The sequence below is a fragment of the Colossoma macropomum genome, unplaced genomic scaffold (genome assembly GCF_904425465.1).
Source record: "Colossoma macropomum unplaced genomic scaffold, Colossoma_macropomum, whole genome shotgun sequence".
NCBI lineage: Eukaryota > Metazoa > Chordata > Actinopteri > Characiformes > Serrasalmidae > Colossoma > Colossoma macropomum.
Window position 1 is genome coordinate 9,058,165 of NW_023494790.1, and position 25,379 is coordinate 9,083,543.

The 25,379-nt window shown below is 37.2% G+C and overlaps 1 protein-coding gene across 1 annotated transcript in view; it reads left to right on the forward strand.

Annotated features, from left to right (window-relative positions):
* The window catches only part of LOC118809092 (transcription elongation regulator 1-like protein), a 128,862-nt gene that overhangs the window by 85,074 nt on the left and 18,409 nt on the right, over positions 1 to 25,379 (forward strand). Inside the window, exon 5 of the mRNA XM_036572052.1 lies at positions 21,551 to 21,676. Coding sequence (XP_036427945.1) covers positions 21,551 to 21,676 — 126 coding nt within the window. The remainder of the gene's footprint in view (positions 1 to 21,550; positions 21,677 to 25,379) is intronic.

The following is a 25,379-nucleotide window of genomic DNA, read 5'->3' on the forward strand; positions in this document are numbered from 1 at the left end:
ACAGGATTAGTAAAAGGAACTTGAAGAGCAAAATAAAGCTCCCCTACTGAGAAATGTGTTGCCCAGTCAGAAGATAATGATATTATAGGATTAAAAAAAATGAATTTTGCTTTTTAAATATGGGCATAGACCCAGACAGCTGCACACTTTCAAGTATTATCCCACACAGGGCTCTTTGATAATTACTCCCAGAATTAATTAAGGAAAGAGTTTAAGTACAGCTCTTAACATTCCATTCATCTCTTCGACAACGCCTCTTGCCTGTGGGGCCCTCCGTTTAGATTTCGCAGGGGAGTTCAGGACACTTCCGCAGAGGAAGTGTCTTTTCTCCTGTAGCAGTGTGAAGCAGCGGGGTTCTAAGGGGGGGAGGCGCCAAACTGGAAAGCCGAAGTGCTCGCATCTCTCAACAGATGCACCGCACGTCTTCTCTCATTGATTTTGATATGGAGCTCATCGTTTGATGTGCCGTGGGACTCAACTGGGTCACATTTTTCCTCCCTTTGTTTCTCAAAGTTTTGGCAGCGTGTCGTCTGAAACGGAAGGTGGGGGGCTAGTAACATCACAAGTTCTTATGAAATGAAACAGACGCTCGCATCACTGCCATTTTAAGGCTTTAGTTTAGTATTTGTTACAAACACGATATGAGATTACACAACTCCCCGACAGACAGAAGAAGATTTATCCTTCTCATGGGTGATGCTCTGCAGTGAGGAGCTGAGAGATGAGGCTGTACTGATGGATTAGTGTCTGCATTACATTAGCTAAAAGATACTCTTTAATTTGCACAGGCATATGTTGACCTATGCATACAGATGCATTCAGATTAGGAAAACAGCTGTCATTAAGATGTTATGCTAAAGAAACTCCTACTACACCTCCTGTTGCAGGCTGCAGGCTTAATAACCTTTACAGAACCCATAGTATCAGGTTCTTTGTCCTTTATTTACTGTAAAATCATTCAGAGACTTCCTCCACTCGTACTGTTAAAAGGAGCGGAAATGAGCCCGATTGTGTAAGGCGGTGAAACAGCACCTGCTCGTACTGCGTGGGGCTCTGTGGAAAATAATGAGGGAGACGACAGCTTGTCCTACTGAGGCTTAATTGATTTAGATTGAATTCTCACCAGAGAACACATCTCCTGATGGATTGTCTTTTAATAGCTAACTTTGCCACAGGCTGTTCCTTTATCACTCTCTGCTTCTTATTCTTCTCCTTCTTGGCTAAAAAAATTGAAACGTCCATTTTTATTACAGATTGCAAATTTATCCGGTGCCAGCCATAATGTGAAAGAGACGTAGAGAAAGATGAGAGCGGCGCAGTAAACCTGTCCCATCCTTGTCTCTTCTAAGTACCAGTTGCTGATTGTGTTTGTTTTAACCATGTTTTCTTTCAGATATGAGGCAAAATGACCACACAATTCATGCATTTTTATTTTGTGTCACTAAGCTAGCATTATGAGCAATACAACTTCTGATGGAACAAATCAAAAAGCCCTTAGTGATGTGAATTATGTACTGAGTGCATGCACATGGTCACTCAGAAACTACTGCATTGTATGCAACAATCAAGGCGGCACATGTTGCTTTATATAGTGATAGAAAACACATGTTGATCCATGGCCAACATGGACATGCACATGGCTTACCTGGCAGATTTTAAAATGGACAAAGTCAATGATTTGAAGAGGAACTCTCTTTTCTGCTTATTTAAATTCCTAAGATGCAAGCAAAGTCATTCAGACTGGTTTGATGTGTAAAATAAGCTGTTCTAGAGAAATTTGACAAACCAGACTTCTTTACAATGGCGGTGACAGGAACCAGACATCTGAAGCATTTAATACCTCTAAAAGCTGCATTAAAGAATAACTGTTACACAAAATTGGCAGGTCTAAAGCCCTTACTGACTTTGACAAGGGCCAAATCACCAAGGCCAGGCAACTGGGCCAGATCATCTCCCAAAGAACAAGGGCTACTGTGGCACAAGTCATATAAACTTTTAATGATGGCTACAGGAAGAATTTGTCACAACATACAGTGCATCTCACCCTACTGCATATGGGGCTGCACAGCCATGGATCGAGTGCCCATGTTCCCCTTCATGACAATGGTATTCGATGACAGTGGCCTTTTTCAGCAAGATAACCCTGCCACACTGGACACATTGTTCGGGAATGCTTTGAGGAACATGATGAAGAGTTCATAAAGAGTTCATTCGTCAAATCTCAATCTGATTGAGCATCTGTGTGATGTGCTAACCCTAACTGTGGTGGCTCTGCCTCACAACTTACAGGACTTAAAGGATCTGCTGCTAACATCTTGGTGTCAGATTTAATAGGGCACCTTCTGAGATCTTGTAGAGTCCATGCCTCAGCAGGTCGGGGCTATTTTGGTGGCACACCGATGATCAACAGCATATTAGTCATGTTTTGGCATATTGGTGTATGTGTTGTAAACATTTGGACCCCTGGTTTCTCCCACCATCATAGTAAAGAAACCTGAATCAGTAAGTTTCCCCATAATGCACCATTTCAAATCAGAACTCTCTAAATGACTTTTTGAATATGCAGACTTTTTGAAAAATCAGTAGAATTCCCTTTAAAGTCTCATTTAAGGAATGTATTTCCGGTTATGTGTTAGATAAAATAGAGCTGAACTGCATTACTATAAGATTTTGTACTAGGTGTCGACAAGAATGTGTTCCCATCTTACACACTCTCCTCCTACAAACCCCCCTCCTGTTTCTCTCTTTGCCCCTTTTTTCCCAGTGAGTTGTAGCCGACCCCCACTGCTGCAGCTTTCTCCCATCACATGGAGCTCCACAAAGCTGTCAGAGTGAAGGCTAGCACATGCTTTCTTCTGAAGCGCATGAAGGCTACCATCTTTCCAAACCGCTGCCCACACAATATCATGGAGTAGTTCTAGTAGCTCAGCAGGCTAGTAGGAGTGTGCTGACTGCCCAACTCACAGCTCACTGCCAAAAGTAGTGGTTGCTAAAGGGTTGAACCATTCACCTTAAAGAATGCAGTCTAATTAGTGAAAGCATGCATTTTTGTCATCTTCTAAGCAAAGAAAAACATTAACACTGAATGCAAATGAAATTGCTTTCAAATGACCACAAGAGCAATCAAAATGCCAGAATGTAAAGAAGCAATGGCATTTGTTATGTTGCTTTGATGATGGAAGGCTCCTCTGAGTCAGATACCTTGCAGGTAAATGAATATTTTAACAAAGTGTTCTCCAGTGATTCTAAACTAAAGGTCAGCTTTGTCATGCTGTTGAAATCCAAAATGACCTACATACTGTCTGCAGGTCATAGAGGCAGCTGTGACTGACTTTTGTTTTATTAAAAAATAGAGAAAAAAAAACTAAAAGGAGAAAAAAAGACATCACATTTCCCAAAATGTTCACTTCACAAAAGGGAGGTTTTGTATTGTGAATTATAAATTATAGTGGAGGATATTTATTGAATATGCAGTACAACATCTAAGCACTCTAGACTGATATTCATTCTGAATAGTGTCTAATGAGAATGTTTCTGAATAACAAAGTAGATCTTCCAAACATGCATAGTTCTAGGAAAAAATGGGCAATGCATGGAAGAGATACTGATAATGAAAACTGATAATTAGAAGCCTGCTGGGTCAAAATGTCCCCACTGCACCTGTGGCTGTAAGGGTTGAAAACGATGGTCATGGCTGTGGTATGAGAGGAATATAAAACCAGTGTGAACTGCTCATTAATGTGAATCTGAAAAAGAAAAAAGGACCTTGATGAACCTAGTCGCAGAACTCGAATGGAAGAAGCCAATGTCTTTGAAAATCCTTTCATTGTAGTGATCATGTAGGCCTTTGTGCCATCTCAATAACTTATGAATTCATGAAATAAAAATAACATCTCAAAGACCCTTTAACTCACTAAAATCTGACGAGTGCCATGTAACAACATTCGCATGACCACGTTTGCTATGGTAAAATGTATTAGTGTGTATAATTCAAGCTTCCTGTATGTTACTGTGTTTTCTATCACTATGCTATAGAAGCACCATACAGCCTTTTTTGTTAGATGCACTGTGAAATTTTCGAAGTGAACGCACAAGCCGATTCTGAAAGCAATTTGAATTGGATTAATGAGAGCAACAACAACATTTATATTTATATTTTTGCTCTGTGGAAATGAAAATCAGCTATTTTCAGCTTTGGTAGATTCTTTATATTCTTTATATTTCAATTGCCATAACATCATTATTTGGCTAATTACTAGTTTAGATAGCAGAAACAGTCTGGGTTTTGTCTCAGCCTTAGAGGATTAAATGCAGCATGACTGCCTTTTGCTGCCAATTACCAAGACATGTTGTAGCATCTGTGGAGCAACATGCTGTTAAACTTACTGTAGGGTATAGTAGACCACTGAAGTTGTGAATCATTCAGTAGTTCACGTTATGCCCATATTCGGAACTCCTGGTCTAAGCTCGAATTGTCTATGGACAGAATGAATGGAGTTTTCTATAAATCACCTGTCACACCCTGTAGTGAATAAAAATGCTCAGAACCCAATATGTTTTGTCCTTTGTACATTTTTCCTGTGCATATCACTGGATCCTCTGAATTATGAGGTTGTCAGTCACAATACTAATATTGCTGCATGAAAGTTAATGCTGTTGCACATCAATTTGACATCAATAAGCAACAAGAAATTAAGGCTTGTCAAAATGTTGTGCTGTAGCTCATATTTGTAGGTAGCTCTATACATAAAACCTGTACATAGAATACTTTATATCACTCAAAAAAAAAAATATAATAATAATACATCCATCAGCTTCTTATTTGCCAGCTTCTTATTTGAATTTTCCCATTTCACCATAAATGATGCAGCAATTATACAATGTCTAAGGTGCCAGAATATAACCGCTGCACCATTTTAAAAAATTCAATTAATAAATTGGCAAATGTCCTTATCAGAAAATGTTACCAGCATTATAAAAAAATACTACTTTGTTTGCCTAAATCAGCTTATCAGGGGTATGTAGTGATATTATCATTAAAAACACAATGAAAGGTTTAAAGCTGTGCTAATCATATGCGCATGTTTGGTAAGACTGCGCGATGCATAGGATAAATTGTTAGAACGTGGGCTATGGTGGTCGTATGTCTTTGTGGTTTGTCAGCCTTATTCAAGGAAGACCGGAATATTAAGCGTATTAAAAGAGGTGAAAACCATTTTCAGTCTAGTCATGTTGAGCAGTGTAGCCTTAATGCAGGTCAGCTTGTAGGGCGACCACACTGGTACTTTTTTTTTTAGGAAGCTGACAATCTAATGACATCAATTTAGTGTGCAGTAGCATTAGCTTACATGTAGCAATGTTCATATTTTTACTCTTTAACAACCTCATAATTCAGAGGACCCAGTAATATTTGAGAGACAAATGTTCATAGGACAAAATGTTGATGCTGACTACAGAATGATGACATGACATCAGTGGTCTATGGTCACTGGCCACAAGTATACCATCTTGTACCTAGACTCTGTGTCTGTTTATCAAGTCCACTTACCATATAGTTGTACCTTGCAGTTATATGATTACGGAATGTAGCTTTTCTGCGTACTTTGTTAACCCTCTTTCACCATGTTCTTCAATGATCAGGGCCCTTACAGGGCCACCACAGTGCACATATTGTTTGCATGATTGATCATGCTCAGCACTGCAGTAGCACTGATGTGGTGGTTTTGTGTTAGTGTGTGTTGCGCTGGCATGAGTGGATCAGATACAGCAGTGCTGCTGGAGTTTTTAAACACTGTGTCCACTCACTGTCCACTCTATTAGGCACTTTTACCTTGTCGGTCCACCTTGTAGATGTAAAGTCGGATAGGATAGCTTATCTGCAGCTGCACAGTTTGTGTTGGTCATCCTCTAGTCTTTCATCAGCGGACACAGGACTCTGCCCACAGGTTGCTGTTGGCTGGTGGAACATTTTCAGTCCATAGTAGGTAAATAAACTATTTTATGTACAGGGAGCAGAAAAAGTATGTGAACACTAACCATTTGTAAACTTTGGTGAAATTCTTTAAGTTACTTCATAAAATGTTTAAATGATTTTATTTCAAAGAAAAAACACTTTCATCACAACATCAAACTGATGGTAGACTCTTTGTTTGGAAAAAGCCTGGAGAAGAACTCTGACCAGACTGTGCTAAGAGGGCTGTAAAGAGCAGAGGCTCTTAGCTTGTATTTAGTGATGGGTTCATGAACTTAGAATTGTACAAAGACATTTGGAAGCAAACCTGCAGACGTCTGTAAAGAAAACAATCTGAAATTGAACTCCCCAGCTGCCTTTTGAAAGAATACTTTGGAAAAAAAGAAAATTAGTCTTGGGATAGTCTGTTTAAAATAAATACCACTTAGTTTAACTTTTTGTTTCCTAACAAAATGAACTTAATGCTTTTTTAAGTATGTCAAAAAAGACCAAATATTTTCTGTGGGCACTGTAGTTAAACTCTTAAACGACCAGTTATATTACACACTTCTATAACCTTAGAATAGCTCAACCAGTTTGGACTGAAGTCCCTGTAGTTACTGAATAATAAGCATTAGTGTGTAATAAGCCTGGGATGTTAAGGGGTTAAAGGAATACAATAAGAAAGTATTGGAAATGTAAGCAATGCATAATAGCCACATTATGAGTTTATAGTGTTCCAGTTGAACAATATCAGAATCATGTTAGCTCACAGATTATGCAAATGACTGAAATATATGCAGCTCTGTGTGCTGATTACTGAGGAGCACATATCCACCTCGCACAGAAATAAAATGCCATTTAGGGTATACACAGCAGTTCAGGCATTTTTAATAGTTCACTTGTCAGTCATTCACTGCCAGCTGCGCCTGAACTGAACAACTGCATTACTGACATGGCCAGAAGAATGTGATTAACTCTTGAGTGTGCTTTTCTTGCCTTTTTGTGAAAGAAAAAAAAATGTCAAAATGAACCAAATACTTCATATAACTTTTTTTTGTCTTTGCTGTGCAATCAAGTTTGGAAACTATTCTCTTGAGCAATATGCAGCTGTTGTTCTGTGAAAGAGACAAATATGTGTGCATCTTTTAATGAGGCAGAACATAAACAAAAGTGTTCTTTTTTTCTGGATATTTATTAAAGTCACACATGCAGTACTACCTACATATTTATTGTTCAGATCTATAACTAAAACAAAAAAAAAGTTTTAGGATGTTTGATAAGTCAATCCAATTGGAAGCATTAAAACAGTTCCATGTAAAGTTTGCCAAATCATGCTAACAATAAATTAAAGTGAATAGTTGGCATTATAATTGCATTATGCAAATCACATCGTACTAATTGATTTCTACCAGGCTTTTATTCATCATTAGCCATTTTAGTGTGTTTGGTCAAGTTATTCCTTTAAAACTCTAAACATCAAAATCAGCTACTCAAACATTTGGCTACTGCTGCCAGAGCAATGTAACTACCACAGTTAACAAAGCTTGCTGGTTTGTGTGGCTTATTATAGTGAGGTTGCGAGTCTTCTGGTGTCAGTTCAATGTGCAGCAGTGTATATATATATATATATATATATATATATATATATATATATATATATATATATATATATATATATATATATATATATATATATATATTTACCAGAGGATGTGATAGCAGCAATTTTCAAAAATGCCATTTATTACCCTTGTAGAGTAATATTTTTAGACCCAGAGTTCCTAAAATGGGCATGATGATGACCACAGAATGACTTCAGAGTTCATGGTCAAAATTTCTTGGAAGAAAATGTTTTTACTTTACCTTACATTTAATTTAAAATGTTTTGTACAGTTACCAGTTTGGAAATGCAAGGTTTATATTTATTCATCTTAAAAGGAAGCATAAAATCCTGAAACAATTCGTAAACAATTCCTCACTCAAAGTCAGAATCAAAATCAGGCTTTACTGGCCAAATATGTTTGTACATACAAGAAATTTGTCTGCCTGAAGGGTTTGAGTGATAGTAGTTTTGACCTCACCGCCCCAGCACTCACTGAGGGCACACAGTCCACATTCGGTCACCATCCCTCAAACAGCCTTTTATAAGTCTCTCTCTCTCAGCTTCGGTCTCCCATTCAGAACTTTGAGCCTCTTTCAGAGGGGTTTCTGAAGTCTTTATAACAATAGATTACAGATAATGTCTTCATCACTCTCCATCAAATCACCTCTCACATCAAAAGGTCCTCCAGCTCTCTTAACTTTTGCGGTGAGTTAGATTTGCCAATCGACCCCTTCAGAAGGTTCTCCAGCTGAGGGTGGAGAAAGGCAGGCAAGGCTAAGCCTTTAAGAGCAAATTTGTCCTTTTTTATCCTCAAAATGTGTCAGAGCCAGGGGAAAATGTCAGGTGCTTAAGTGAACCGCAGGCATGTGTGTGTCTGTGTGACCTTTCAGCTCTGGTGATGTCCTTCTGTCTCTCCACATCCATTCACCCACTTATGTAATCATCTCATCTGTTACCTGCCGGATGAAGCTTAAGCAGTAGCTGTCACTCCGCTTTTCTCATGAAGAGGTTCATGTTAAATCAAAGCCATTCACCTTGACAAGAAACCCAGCTCACTACATCCTGCTTAGGCTACATATTTTTAGTTTCACTGTAAAAATGTCATATACGAATGTTTGGGCACCTCTAGTCAAATTAGGTTTTGTTGATTTTCTAAGTGAAAATATATTAACACATCCTCCACTGAGAACACACTTCTTCATTTTAATGCATAATTACTATTTATTTACTGAATTTAATGTGTTGGTACAAAAGGTTGTGCCATATATTTCATTTTTTTTCCAGTATGTTAAACTCAGCAAATGAATAGAAATCCTGTGCTAAAATGTAATAAATAAATAAGTTTGTTCACTGTAGAGGATGTATTCACTTATTTTCACATCAATCAATAGCAGGGATTTTTAAACTTTTGCATATGACTGTATCTTGACAAGTAAAATTATCTTGTTAGTGCATCTTATATTGCTCATTATGACATTGTTTTGGGAATATTAAGATTATTCAGCCTATTTCTATGTGAAATAAGGTTAAGTAAAAGATAAAGTCTTGATTGCTAACACAAAATTAACAAAACTGAGGTCAACTTAATCTTTGTCACTTTTTTGTGTTATATGTCAGCAATTTTTCTTTGCTTTGATTCATTCATAACACTTTTTCAAAACATTTAACACAAATCTCAGTCAAATATACAACAGTTAATTGTATTATTTTGTAAAACATAAAATCATTTATGCACAAATAAAAATACTCCCATGGTTATAATATACATTCAGCACCATTGTGAACCACATAGTGCACAACTGTCAACTCAGCAATCAGTCATCATCAGTTGCTGATTGTAAGTATGTATAATTGAGGTGATAGAAGTATTTATCAGATGATGAATATGTAAAACTGTCATTATATAAAGCTGATTTACATAATGAAAGGCTTTTGAAATTCAAACAATTCGAAAAATTCAGAAAATAAATAAATAAATAAATAAATAAATAAATAAATAAATAAATAAATAAATAAATAAATATCAGACAATCGAATCTTCCAGGAACACCGTAACCATGCAAGTCAAAGCAATTTACTGCAAAAAAGAAAAAAAAAAAAAGATTTTCAGAAACAATTATGCTTTTCTGTTTTTTTAGTAACAAAGTTGAAACAGTGGGAAAAAAAATGTCAGACTTACCTACAGAGATTTTAAAAAAAATCTGTACAATGGATGCTGCAATGTATTTACACAGGGTTGGATCCTTTTTTCCATTTTCCATCATTAACATGCCACAAGTGATGACATGGAATAATTATTGCATGAATTTAACAGGAAATTTAAGTTCCATATAACATGTATGCCAAGGCCTTCACTTTGGGACCCTCCAGCACAGTCTATCCCACTACTGACAAATACTCAGGCCTCTGGTTCATGTTACAACACCCAGTGTTGCCCTCCAGCACTCCTGCCTTTGTTTCAGGTGTGTGGAAATAAAGAAAAAAACAGTATGCATAATTCATTTATTTTATTTTTATCATTTATTTATTATTATTTTTTTTTAGTTCAATGCAGTGTATACAGTACATTGCACTGAAAAGGATTTCTGGTAAAGCTACCAGAGAAAAGAAGAAAAAAAAAGCAAAAGAAAAAAAAACATGATTCTGCTTTGTGATATTGTAATACTTTGGCACATTCTAGAATTACCACAGACATACAGCACTAACAAAGGCTAAATATGTTCTACTTAAAACCTGCATTAGTGTTATTTGTGTATGAGTGTTATTTAGTGACTGACTGAAGAAATTTACTCAACTGAAGATACAATGTTTGACAGAAAAGTTTGCTTTTGTGTCTTGTGTTTAGTGCTTTGTGAGATTTTGCAAAGAACCATTTTGCAAAGAACATGTGTTATTTTGGCAGGCAGGGCTCTGTTTAGTATCATGTGTTAATTAATTTGTGAATATGACTTCATAATGGACAAATGTGTAAAATAAAAAAAAATAAATAAATAAATAATGAAAATGACAAACAAGAGAGAAACACTAGAGGAACTAAACAGTATTATACACTGCAGTCCTTAAATGTTTGGATTTACAGTGTAGCTCATGGCCGAGAGAGAGAGAGAGACATGTTACATGCATGTGTTAATGGTTCGTTCTTGTTAGATGACTCAGCTAATCTGTCTCTTTGATCCTGACTTTTGCATTATTTAGCAAACTGGTAATCACATCCCCTTATGCTAGCATGCATCCTATCTCTGGAGCTTGTTAATGGGCTGATCTTATCATGCCAAGGACAAGCTGATCATTTAGGATTTATGAGAGAAATGCCTGCAAGGCTGACCCCACCCATCCCTTCTGCTCTGCTCTGCTCTGCCTGCGACCCTAATGCAGAAAAGATGCAGATACAGTATGGCAGATACAAACAATAACACTGTGTCTCTCCATAATGAGTGAAACAACCATTAATGAGATTCGTTTGTAGATACGGAAACAAGCTGTCTGCTCAGACCTCTGAGAAATTAGGGAGGAAGGGTGTGTGTGTGTGTGTGTGTGTGTGTGTGTGTGTGTGTGTGTGTGTGTGCTCGTGCTTGAATGTGTTTTTAAAAACACTTCTGAACAGATGTGTACCGTCAATTCATGCATCATTAAGCATTTTAATGAAAGCATGCCTACTTCTCTTTACTGCAGTGTTAATCACTGTGAGATACCTGTGCTCAGCTGCCTGCAGGTAACAGGCAGAACACACAGTGTGTATATGTGCGCAGGTTTTAGTGAATTAAAAAAAAAGCCATTAACTAGTCAACTAGTCATCATTACCATAGTATAAAAAGCAAGTGGAACGTTTTTTTTGTTAGCATCTTGCTAATGGGGTTGCTTGAGCAGCAGATGCTGCGGTTTGAAGTGTGATATGTACTTGCAGAAGAGTTTTTTTGTTTTCTTTCAGTAAGTTTTGCACAGACTGTCTAATTTTAACTGCATGCTAAAATCAGCACATCTCTCACAAACTCATGACTTACAGCTCTGGCTCTCTGTGCCCTGGGTTTGTATGTAATGGAATACAAGAATTCAAAATACAGAAATGAAATAACTGCATACAGTCTATGCTACATTTTGCAAAGCCAGTATTCAGAGTACATTTTCCTTCTAAATTTTAGGGAAATATTTTTTAGAACACTTAAATAAATGTAAAAGATATAATACCATCAATGCTTATTTATTCACTATTATTATTGTAATATTGCAAATTGTTTGCTTAGTTCACAGACAGTAGTGGGAATGTGGGAACAGCAGTAGACTGAAGCAAGTGAATTTTTCATGAACCATATTACAGTTTTTCTTAATTGCTAAAACACATTTAATGAAACTGAGGTGAACTTAATCTTCCTTTTCACTTTCTGGGCAAAGCAAAAGTGTCCTTTTGCATGTGAGTTAACACATTCTCATTGCTTTCATTGATTGTTCATGTACCTTTTCAAAGCAGATAACATGGATCTTACAGAAAACCACAGAAGTCCAATAGATACCTGTTCAAAACAAAAGAAAAACATATAGTGATAGCTGACAGAAAATGCATAGTTACGTCTACATTAAGCAACTGTGTGAACTATATAGAGCATGATAGTTAATCAACAGTAGAAAGCAGCATTGTCTTTACTGATGTACAGGCTGGAGACAGTGTTTATTAGCAGAGGGATGTGTAACAGGTAACTCTGGTTTACTACACAGAATTTATACAAAATCTATTAAAGCCAATTTATATAACTGTAACTTATCTATTCAGTTTTTTTTACAGTTTACAGTCTCACACACTTTCACAATTTTAGAAAATTCTCCCATGTTGAGAGCAAAATAAACCTCTGGCTTGAAAACCATGAATATACTCTTAAAAGGGAAAAATTCCTGACCCACTTACTATGTGAATTACTACAAATCAGGTTTCTCACACTGCAAAGAGAAATTGAGAACACAGTTGTCACAGTGAGTTTGCTGCTGTCTTTGGAGTAAAGAAGATGCAGAAGATGCATTAATTGATAACTTTATTATCTGTGGATTTTAATGTTTACATAAGAAAAAAAAGTGATACACCAAGAATGTAAAAAACAAAATGAACTCCAAACAACAGACAACAAAAGACTTATTTAAAATATTTGTGTTTGATAAATAAATAAATAAATAAATAAATAAATAAATAAATGTGCAGTATACTGTCTCTCATCTCCATTCAGGCACAAAAATAAAAAAGAAAAAAAGAAACTGCGATCTGCTGATGCAGACTGAGCTCATGGACCCTTCAAAATCATATTCAAAAATGTATTACTTCTGGAATGAAGCTTGAATGACTTCACCATGATAATAAAGGGCCAACACAGACCAGAGACATCTACTGTTCCTCTACGTACACTCCTCTTCTTTCAGCTTGCTTTATCATAAAACACGTGGCCTATAATCACTGGTTTGAAGCTCATTGGCTGAACGCTGGCAGCTGTAGCCAGTTCATACAAACCATTACTGTGTGGCTTTACTGCATGAAGTAAAACATGAATACACGATTTATATATTATCAGACATGCATGTCTGTCTCTACATATTTATATTATATTTATGATATGAAATGCATGGGGAATGACATTTTGATTATTTTTTTCTTCATCATTCACTAATGTAGGAGTGTAGAGACAGGCTCTGTAATGCCTATTGTGTTGCAGTCAGAGATCTGTAACTCATTTCTAAGTGTATGCAATTTCTACTTTCATCTTGGAAAACGATTTCATGAGAGATTATCATGATATTTGTGATTAAAGAGGGAGAAATGCATTGTGTTCTGCAAAAGGTATATAGACAGTTTGTAATGAGAGAGATGCGGTGAAATCTGAACTTTGCTACAATGTCACAAGTAAAAAACACTTGGGCTTCAGATATTCTAATTTGTGTTCAAGCACATGATAAAAACTGTAACAGAAGAATTAGAAGAGTTTTTCCGATGTTTTTCCCTTCTCGATATGTATTCCAAAATGTATTCTAAATCTGAATATATGTTACTTTTTATGTATTGTAATGGAAAAAATGTGTTGCTGACTACATTTAGGACAGTTATTCAGTATTCAGCCAGATGAACACTCATACTTTAATCAGTAACATATATAAGACTTCTGGAAGGAACGAAAGTGGCATTTTTGTCTCAAAAAATTGATCAGCGTTGGATGTCAAAACGTGACGGATTCCACTGTCAGTTCCTAATTATGTTAATGGTTAATCAGACAAGTTAGGACTTCAGTGCAGCTCCTGCAGGTCTAACCAGTGGGAGAGCTCACTTGGCTTAGAAGTGAACAAACAAAAAAAAATGGATGGATAATCTTCCCTTGGTCATTTCAAGATTTTAACTCTTGTTTCCAATCAAAACTTAACAATAAGACCCTGAGGCCTTTTGGGTTCCCCAAATGGTGTCTATATATGTCCTACCCTATATATGTGCATGTTCATGAAAAGATATTCAGTTCAGTTGGTGCTAAAACACAGAGAGGGACATCTAGTTTAACTTCAGTCCACCACTTGGGTGCCAGGACAGAGAAGTGTCTTGATGCTTTTCTTTTATGCATCTTTAAGGATAGCAAGTCAAGCTGTGCAGTACTTGAACCTCAAAGGGCTTGAGGCACATGTCAAAGCTTCGTAGGCATGTCAAAGCTTCATAGGCAAACATCAAGGCTTTAAATCTGATGCAGAGTGCTACAGGGAGCCAGTGCAGAGAACACAGTGTAACGTAGGGTCTGAGGAAGGTTGCAAGCACAAAGTAACTTTATTAGGGGCATTCTCATACTCATTGTTGCTAGCAGGCAGGGGTCAACATACCTCACAAACACATGGTGGAAACAAAGGGTTATATAAAGCAATCTTAATGACATCAACATAAGTTGCAGGCGTGTGGGAGAGGAGGAGAAAGTGCGAAGAATAGGAAGAGTCCAAGTCAGTCTCCCCAGAGGGGGGAGACGTGACACGCAGCAGCAGAGTGACCCTCATCAAAGTGTCTATGTCTGTGTGTTTGTGTACCTACATATTCATCTCTCCATATCTGAGTCTGTTTGTGTGTTCACATCCTTCACTGTATATTTGCATGTGTGCGTTCGTCCAAGTGTGCATGTGTGTGTGATTCCGGCCTCACTCGCTTAGTGTTGATGTTCCAGTGGAGGATGGTGGTATAATTGTGTTTCGAGTAGTGTCTCTTTTTTCTCCTGAGTGGAGGGTTTGCTTCATCACTGTAAATAATGAAACTCTAGCAAGCCTTTATTTCACACAGAGGAGCAGAACAGTCAGTCACAAATCACACTCTCCATCAGACTCTCTAACTGCTTTACTGATGCAGTTCTGCCACAGCTGGTAATACTGCTGAATTCTTAGTGCTTTCTATGGCATTTGGGCCAGATTCATAAACCGCACTGCCAGATTTACCCTGACAATAAGAGCAAATAGCGTGATGGTGGTTATAAACGAGGATCACTGTCATGTTTTACCCCTTGCGTGATGTGCAGTGTGGCCATGGTTTTCCCTCATTTACAAATGATGGTAGTGATCCATAACACAACACAATCCCACAAAAAATGACGCCTGATCAACTTTGGTGGTAATTTTCCCCAGTTACTTGTTAACTGCTGTTGCCGACGAGGAGGAAGAAGACTCGCTTAAGCAGGATTTTAGATTTAACTGGTGCTGTCATTGAAACAACCTCTTCTTCCTGCGTCAGATTTGGTGTCTAGTGAATCCTTATCTTTGTGTGGAAAGTAGATTTAGCTTGTAATCCAAATAAGCAAAGAATAGTTTGTTAAGATTCTAATTACAAGTTCAAATTGATTTTATCGCAAGCAGTGTTGGCTTTTAATCTTTTTTAATTTATAATGGATTTTACAAAAGAATGAAATTTATGCATGTGAAAATTCTATTTTTACTAGTGAAACCTTATCTTACTAGTCAAAAGTGTTTTTACTGCTCAAAATTTTGAAATTATTGGATGAATTTTGAATTTCACATGTGCAAACTGAATTCTTGAAAACCTAACGTCAAGAAAAATAGCAAATAAAATCTAAAAAGGCTTGCCATAGAAACTAGAATTTCAGCATTTTAGCAATTTCAGCAATATTATTTTTAATTGTGTGAAAAGAATGACCAAATGTTAAACTTTGTTAGTAAAAATGGCTACTGTAATTATAATGAGTTGGTAAAAGACTTGAATTCTTACCAATGAGAAATGAAGTCTTACTTGCTAAAATGTCATTTCTACAATTACAGTTGAATTCTAAGATGTTATAATTAGATTTTTATTTATCACTGTTTACTAATAAAGAAATTTTGTTGATTCAATTGGTGATTCAATTTTAATAGCATGTTTACTAAAAAATTTACCATTATTTGTCTACATTTCTTCCCTTAAAATTTGTAGTGCTGTTTCTGAGAATTTTAGTTTTCTTTTTGTTTTTGTCATGTCCATTTTGGTGGGTCTTGAATATTTAGGAGCTCATTTACATGTTGAAACTAAGCAATAGCTTTTAGCTTTTGAGAAAACTGATGAATCCTGTTTAAACCTATCTATCTTGTATGCAAGTGTGTTTGTGTGCATAAAAACACCAAATATCATTCGATAAATATAAATAAACACAAAATTATTTTTTAAGTAGTTGATATATTGTGAGCTAATTTAAAGAACAAAATTTGGTTCCAGATTGCTCCTTAATGTCCCCAGCCATTGCAGAGATTTAATTCCATCACTAGCACACTTGATTTAACATAATAAATTGTTGATTAGCAACAAGGTATTGGATGATAACTACAAATAATATAGGGTGCCATGCAGTGGGGTTGGGAAAATTTTAAAAGAGCAATTAGATGCTTACTGTCCAGATAAATAGCTTTTTAAATATAATTTTCTCTGATGTCTAAAACCTTTGCAGTACTATATGAGACAATTCTAATAAAGTGTCTAAGGTGTTGCATCACCAGAGCCAACAGAACAGTTTCAGTGCACTTGGGTATGGATGCTATAAGTTTCTGGAACTGTACTGGAAGGTAGAACATCCTCCTTCCAAAAGAAACACCATTGTAACTGCTATTTTGATGATTGTGGTGGAGCGTGCTGTCTAATACATTGGTCTAAAATCTCCATTAGGTGTTCAATTGGGTTGAGAGCTGGTGACTGCAAAGGTCATGGCATATGATTTACATTATTTTGCTACTCATCAAACCATTCAGTGATCCCTCATGCCCTGTGTATGGGGCATTGCCATCTCTGGAAGAGGCCATTTCCATCAGAATAGCAATGTTTCCTTAATGGATGAAAGTGGTTGGTCAAAATAACTTCATATTGATTTGCAGTGACCCTTCCCTCTAAGTGGACAAGTGGACCCAATCCATTTCAGCAAAATGCCCCCGATAGAGAACAAAGCCAACAGACCCAGCCTCAAGCATTCCAGCCTGTACTGTTCTTTTGGTGTGCGTTGCACATGCACTCCCCCACTTGTGGAGAATATGGTGAAGGATGACTCATCTGACCATTTCACAATTTTTTCACTGAACTCTCAAATGTGCACTAATCTTTGTAATGAGGGTTTATGCACTCCAGCCTTGCTGTAATATCTTTCTCCATGTAGTTGTGGATGGTCCTCCTGACACAGTCAATTGCTTTTCTGTTTTCCCTTACGTATCACAACAATGAATAAGCATGATGATCATTGATTGCACATTTCCCAACATTTTCCGGACTTATTAACTGTTATCTTCCTAGAGGTCCAAATGTAGATGTCACTTAACCCCATAAATGGCGAAGTTTTACAACCCCATTTCCAAAAAAGTTGGGATGCTTTGCAAGCTATGCAAGTCCCAACTTTTTTGAAACGTGTTGTTGGCATCAAAATCAAAATGGGCATATATTTTTCAAAAAGCAATAAAATTTCGTAGTTTCAACATTTGATTTGTTGTCTTTGTACTATTTTCAATTAAATATAGGGTTTAAATGATTTGCACATCATTTCATTTTGTTTTTATTTACATTTTGCACAGTGTCCCACCTTTTTTAGAAATGGGGTTGTGCAGTTTACAAAAGTCATTGTGATCAAATTGATCACTTTTGAGGCAGAAGAAGGGAAACAAAGCCGGTTAACATTGTTTCTTTAAGTGGAAGTTACAATAGAAATACATGGCAAGAGCACTGTGTTAGGCTACAAATGTATTGAATCTTTGTCACTAGTCACTCAGACAACACAATGAAGACAAAGGAAAATAGGCAGTCTACCCCACTACATGACTGTAAGATCTATCTATCTATCTATCTAAATTGATTTTTGTCATTGTTTATGATATTGTCATGTGTGACAGAGCCTTAGGGAATTCAGCAGCTTATGAAACTCATATTGGATGACGTGCTATGTTACTTTGATGGTGATGCTTCCACTGAAGGCCACCATGCACCTATTTAATTAACATGTTTATAATAATAATAATAATAATAATAATAATAATAATAATAATAATTATTATTATTATTATTATTAGTAGTAGTAGTAGTAGTAGTAGTAGTAGTAGTCGTCGTCATTTACAAGCAATATATTTTTCATTATTAATAGCAAACACTCCTCCCACTCTTTCATACACACACACACACACACACACACACACACACACACACACACACACAGGTCTGGGACTGATTTTTCACTCATTGAACAGTCTGTATATTCTTCATAATTAATCATACAACAGTCCTTAATAGGAAACAATGACAAAGAATCACGATAGCCACCTTAGTTAAGTCTGAAGTGAAATGCACAGTTATTTCTTTAATCAGTGTTTTAGATGGTGTAGTAATCACAACTTTCTCACGGTGCGAATGAATTTCACGATCTGCTGATGATTCACAACTCAGTGCGGAAAGCTCTACACCTCCCCCACATGCCTGATTTCCATCTGCTGGATCCTACACCTCCCTCTTCACATCACTCATTCACTCTGTGTGAATGAGCTCTGACTTCTCACCTCTGCTTATCTCTTCCTCTCTCTCTCTCTCTCTTACTTTTTCTTCTCTTGCTTTCTCTCTTTCTATCTTTTGATCTTCTCTTTCTTCTGTTCTTTCATGCTCTCCCCCTCCCTGCTTTCACTCTCTCTCATACACACTCTCCCTCTCGAAGGGATATCCTATAAATCAGGGTCAGTCAGACCCACACCAGTCCTGCTGCTCCTTTACGCTTAAAGGAGTCGTCAGTGGTTGTTATCTGGGCTGAAATGGACAATTATTTTGATGGGTCTCATCAGAGCAGTTTGGGGTTGTTTTCAGTTTTTTAATGGTCCATAAAAGCTTCCAGCTTTTGAAAAAAAACAAATGTCTCTCTAAATCGGAAACTGCCACTGAAGTAATGCACAAATATAGCACATTATGTTTTTATGTGTCCGGAGCTGTTTTATACCTTGACTTTTCCTCCATTTGGAGCTCGTATTGCTTAAAAGATTACACTGAATTACACAGAAAGGAATCGGTCTGATGGAATGCAGACCAGATGGCTAACTTAAAAATATGACAAATGCATTGCAAATTTGAATTTTGTTTCCAAATTGAAGCTTGTTTCCTCCACCGGTGAAAATGGCGGATTCATATTCAGCTTGACACTCAGACAATACCCTGCCTACGGCTAAAGTCAAACGTAATTAACCTTTCCAAACAAGGCTCGGTTATCCGCCCGAATTCAGACAGGCAGGGAGAAATAAAAGGTTGAATCTTGCCCAGTTGAAGAGACTGGACTGTAAACAACATCCATTCCATTCAAATGTTAATCTAGTGAAGAAGGCTTTTATTCATCGTTAGTTAAAATTGTTGTATGTGGAGGCTTTAAAGAAGTGATCTTGCTCTAAATTCCCTGAGTTTTAATATATCACTGAACCTTATACTTACAAATACTTACAAAATAAGTTGTAGTTGGAAAACATTCTTGAAAACTCTTCAAAGCATGATGGAGTTTAAGGCTTTAACTTGATCATATCTTCTTTTTTTCCAAGACAAATGCTCTTTTCGGGACCTAAAATAAGGGTCCTGCCAAGATTTCTAAATTGCCTAAAACATCTGGGACTTGACTCTGTTATTTTTGTTATATTTATATTCATGTAATATGTGCTTTCTACAGTCTGCCGTGTGCCTCCTTTCTGCCCCCAATTTAAAATGCATTGTTAATAAACAATACAAAGATTTTAAGACACCATTTTTTGCATCAAAACTGTACACAATTTTTATTTATTTATTTTTTGTTAGGAATTTTGCCATGTGCTATGAAAAAAAAAGAACACACTAGCCACAAAATCACCAGTTTTACTGACTCATCCAGCAGCTGAAACTTTGAGTGCTTTCCACACAGCTTGGCTGTCTGTAACTCAAGTTTGAGTTGCTTTTGGAGATGCAGCTCCACATATTTGTCAAAAAGTCATAGTTGCTGGGACTCATCTTAGTTGTTGCCATGACAACAGGAGAGACATCTGTGATTTGGTTGAGTGGGTCCATGTCATGTGGAAAAGTTTTCAAAAATTGGATTAAGATTAAAAATTGCATTTTCCCTGTCTGAAAAAAATACACTTGGTGTATAAATCATGTTCTCATAAACCATGCACAGTGTGTAAAGACCATAAGTGAGCTCCTAATGGTAACAGTAATATATTTAAGCAACACTACATGAGAGGGAGTGTGTTGTTGTGAACAACATCATGGCTTTGATGATGTAAGTGATGTTATTCATGAGAAGTGTTGCTTTTATGCACAAGTTCTGCAAAATAAAGAAAAAAAGGAAAACTGAGATGCTCTTAACATTGTATCAAGTATGCCTTAATATTGGCAATTTTTTCAGAAAAAAAGTAGCTTTTTGATTTAAGGATAGAGCTGTAAAACTGTCACAATATCAGGTTCATTTCATATTTTTTCAATAGTTCTCAGATTAACTTTTTTTTTAAACTTTTAACTTTTTTTTGTGCCAGTCAGCTTGTAAAGTTTGTAAATTTCACAGCCCATCCTGTTTTATCAATTGTATTCTTATTACATTTTAACTGATTTCAGTTTGTTCAGTTGTTCCGTCACAGCTGCCAACCGAAAGCTTACTGAGGGGCAACAACTGGTTAAGAATTTGATGTAGACCTGCCGTCACACTCTTCTTTAGAATCTGGCCAAACAGGCTTCAGCTAAAATATTATCTGAGAGAAGTAATCTAAATGTGTCCATTTTATGTGCTAAAGTAGAAAATCGGTAGTGGTTAGCTGAAACATAACTAGAATGTCTACTTAGCAACTGGTGCTCAGTGGAATGAGATGGTTATTGTGAAAAAAACATGGTAAAACACTTCTCAACCAAACAGACTGTGTCTTCAGAACTATCTGTTGTTGGAAAAACCAACTGTTGTATAAATCAAGCATGATATGTAACCAGATGCACCATTCTCCACCCATTTTCTCCTCCCACGTTGTGTGTGAAGTCCATGTTTCCGCATATATAACACAATCTGTGCATTTAATCCCTTAAATGATCTGGACCCACCAGTGGGACCAAAGTTTGATTACACACTCCTATAACCTAAAAACAGCTCAGCCAGTTTGAATTAAAGTGCATCTAGTTACTGAATAATGAGCTTTAGTACATAATAAGCCTGGGAATTTCAGGGGTTAAAGTAACCTTCATAATGTATCATGCATGAATGAATTTACTTGGAATATTGCTTACCTGCAGCATCTTATTTGGCCCCTGTGTGCAGCAAATTCCAGCCTGGTATTTTTCCCTGGTTCAGCACAAGTGAGCAGATCAAATGCTTTGAGGAAAGCAATCGCTGTACCAGTTGCTGTACTAAGGCAAATCCTTCTTATCTTCACTTATCTTTAGTGTACTCCAAGATTATCCATCCTCTCTCTCTCTCTCTCTCTCTTTCTTTGTGTTGTTTGATGCTGTGAGGGCTCTTTTATGCAGATGGATTGCGTGATCACGTTCTCTTTCTTTGTGTGACTCACAGGGTCTCGGCGCGCCTGGGAGAGCCTGTTGAGTCCCGTCCTGCCAGCACAGATCGCCACAGTAACGTCCCTGTCTGCCCCAGGTGTGACCGTCGTTACCGGAGACTGGAAAGATCAAACAGCACCAGGTGAGCTCAGTCAAGAAAGAGTCAAGCTTTTTGCTGACTTTCCTTGGGTGCACATTCAAATTTTCTCAATATTAGCACCAGTTTTTTTTTTTTTGGTAAGCTTTTATATTTATTTTCACACTGACATATGACATGTTTATTGCTAATATATTCATTAGCAAATGCAATGAGAAAAGTGTAATGTGTCAAAGTGCCAAAAATGGTGAGAATTTCAGTCAACACTTTTAATATAATCTAGGAGCTGAAGCATCCCCTGAAAATGTTTAGCAACATCACTAGCACATGAAAAATGTTAATAGGGCTATTCATGTTTAACATCCCATGCATGTAATTAATCTAGCAGTTCATAAATCATTTAATTTCCTCCTAGGTCTTGTACATTCACAGAGAACACACGGCAGACTTACTGATGTAAGATCATTCCTTGTTTTAAGTGCCTCTTAATCAAAACACCTGACAACCTAAAACACTGATCTTCAGTCAGTCACTAAAAATGTACACTTGCAATATTATTAGAGTGTATTATTTCTGGTTAGACACTTGAACGTGGACTGCTTTTTTATTACTTTCAAACCATGAAACAGCTCAGAATTAGGGAGAGTAACACCAAGTGCTGCCACTAGGTCAATAGGTTTCTCCATGACTTCATAGTACTGGATCCATGGGCACCAGCTTCGGTTAAACAGGCGTTGCATTTACTATTGTATTTACTACATTTACTAAAGTTACAGAGTATGCATCTCTGCCACACCCCATTATGTTGCATATGATTAAGGGACCGCCATTGTATTCAGTTCAGGTTCAGCTTTGGTGTGTCGTCTGATTTCTCCTGTCTGCGCACTGAGCACCTTTAATCTTAAAAAGAGCATAATTTTAGTTCAGCTGTGGCTTCGTCTCCCTCATTATTCTCCATCTTGGCTATTAAGGTGGCTTTAGGCTTTGCATTAGCAATGGCTTCAGCTTCCAGAAAATCACCATAGCAGTGGCAATCAAACGTCCAACAGCAAACAGAGTGACTCAAAATACACTACATGGATAAATGTATTGGGACACTTCTCCTTATTACTGAATTCAGGTGTTTCACCACACCCATTGCTATCATGTGGATAAAATTAAGCACATCAGTCTCAATAGACAAACACCGACAGTAGAAGTAGTGTGGGTCATACTGATGAGCTCAGTGACTTTAAACATGGCACTGTCATAGGATGTCACCTCTGCCACAAGTCAGTTTGTGAAATTTCTGTCCTGCAAAACACAATAGGGAACACCTGGGAGAGGGAGAAGACAGGAACTAAAACCAGGTGGGAACCTTAAAAGGGAAGGTGGGAAAAGGGCAGAGCAAAGGAACCAAAACGAAAACAAAAGATCATGACTAAAAAGCATGTGCCTACAACACAGGGGCATAGGGGAAACTGTGACAACTCATACTGTTTTCCTGCTATTAAATACAAATGCCTTATAATTACTTTTTTCAGACTGTTCTATGCAGTTTCACTACCATAGCTTTTCTCAAGTTTTGTACTAGGCATTGCAGATCCAGCTTTAATTTTGGTGGGGCTAGTGACCCAGAACCCCCACCCCTATATCACAGCATATTGTGGTATGGCCTAGCAACTGTAACAATGACCGGGATACCTCTGAGAAACTATCCTGGTCATCGTTACAGTTGCTAGGCCATGAAGAACCAACTGGATGAACCAATTTGCTACAGTACCACCCTGAGACAGACCAGGACTGAGTTGCACCGGATATGCATATGTTTGTACTGAAATTTGAAGCCAAAGTCTTTACTAACTTCTCAGTTTATACTAGTTAGTTTCAAACTATCCTCTTACGAAATTTGGTTACACCACAAATCCAACAGCTACATAATGCATACATCACTTTAACATGACAATAACATGTTCAGAATCAATCAGTAAACCTGCTGCCATTGAAACAGAAGGGCAGCTTGCTCTAACCTTTTCCATGGTAAAAATATCCAGCATAGAGGAGAAGAATGGGCATTATTCACCAACATCTTTGTGCTCTTTAGTGTGTGTAGATTGTGTTTTACCTAAGAACAAATCTCCAATAAGGAAACATTAGTGAATTTCAGAATCTTCGTGAAAACTGCGTGAGTGAGTTATAAGAAGAAATTTCTTCTTAAGAGCTGCCGGTGAATGAGACCCAAAGTGTACACTTTTAAATAAAAACGAATTATCTATAGCCATGGTCTGTTTATTCTTTAATATTTCCCTGGGAAAAAAAACAAATATGCAGCTCAACATTAAAACTAGTTTGTGTGGTGCAACTCGTTTTGACTTAGTAATGCATGAACCTGAACTTATTGAACCCTTATCTTACTACTAGCCTACATTTGCATTGACGCACAGCTGGTGTAACCAACCACTGGACTGCATCTTTAGTTAGTTAAGAATACCAAACACAGAAGCTTGTCGATTGTGGGTGAAGCGGCTAAACAATAATGTCACAAGTTTGTTTTCAAGGACAACCCAGAGTTTTTTGGGGTTTTTTTTTGTAATGGGATGGGATTTGGGACTTGTGTCACCTTACTTTGTGTCGCATGACAGCACGACTGTGTAAAGTGTGGATTAATGTCTCATTTTTCTTACTGTGAAGGAAACATTTTCCTTTATAAAGTGTGACAGTGGACATGACAAAGCAGCCACATACATAGCACCACTTCAAATGCTTCAGCAAGCCGGTAAAAAGTTTGCTGTCACCTCTCGAAAAGCAGTAAAATAGCTTCATGCTGTTGCTTCACTACCATCTGTTTCTTTTTTGTTCAGCTGATGTAGGACGACCCAGTGAAACACATTGGCATAAAGGAAGCACAGAGGTTGCATTTGAACAGCAGTCATATATAGATTATGGAATTAAGTGGGAATTGAACATTTAAGTGGCTCTCTGACTGGTCAACCGCCAGTGCGGTTCCGCCCCTGTCTTGCAGTTTGTAGACAGACCCTTCTCTCCTGAGCAGCTGTAAACACTGCTATGGCTATTTTTCCAGTGACGTTGGTTTTGCCATATCAGTTTGAACCAGAGTCCAATCCTGAAAGTCAGGTCAGCGTCTTCTTGACGCGGCTACAAAACTAAACATACTCTTTCTGGCCTCCAGTAATTGCTGTGTGTTGTGTGAGGCTGTGCCAAACTTGCCGGTTTGCGGGTAATAAAGATTGTGTTACGAGATTACATCATCTTGTAACAAAGGAAAAGGACTGGAATTCCAACAAAGCATTTCAGGCAGCAGAGAAAAGTGTTTTCTGAGTTACTCTTTTTTCTACTTTGAGCTTTGTAACTTTGCAGTTCATTTACATGCACGAGAAGCTATATAACATCAAAGGAAAGGGAAAAATGGAAAAGCATAATAGGTCCACTTTAAGCTCTATTTTCTTTCTCTCTCTCTGTATGTGTATCATCCCCTATATATTTAACTGTATATTTTTATGTTCTCTGCGAGGAATCAAGCCTGATTTAGTTGCTAGTGTTGTGCTTAAGAAGAGATTAAACAACAAGTGATTGGATTTCATCCAGGCAATCGTCAGACAAATATATATTGCTGTTGTGTCCTAGAGACATGAGTCTTTTTGTGTTGTCTGTCATGCTTTCCATCAGAGCTGAGCAGATGACTGCATGCTGTAGGCGTTGAACTCACATGTGAGGGATTTGGATGGATAAAAATTCAAAAACTGTGCCT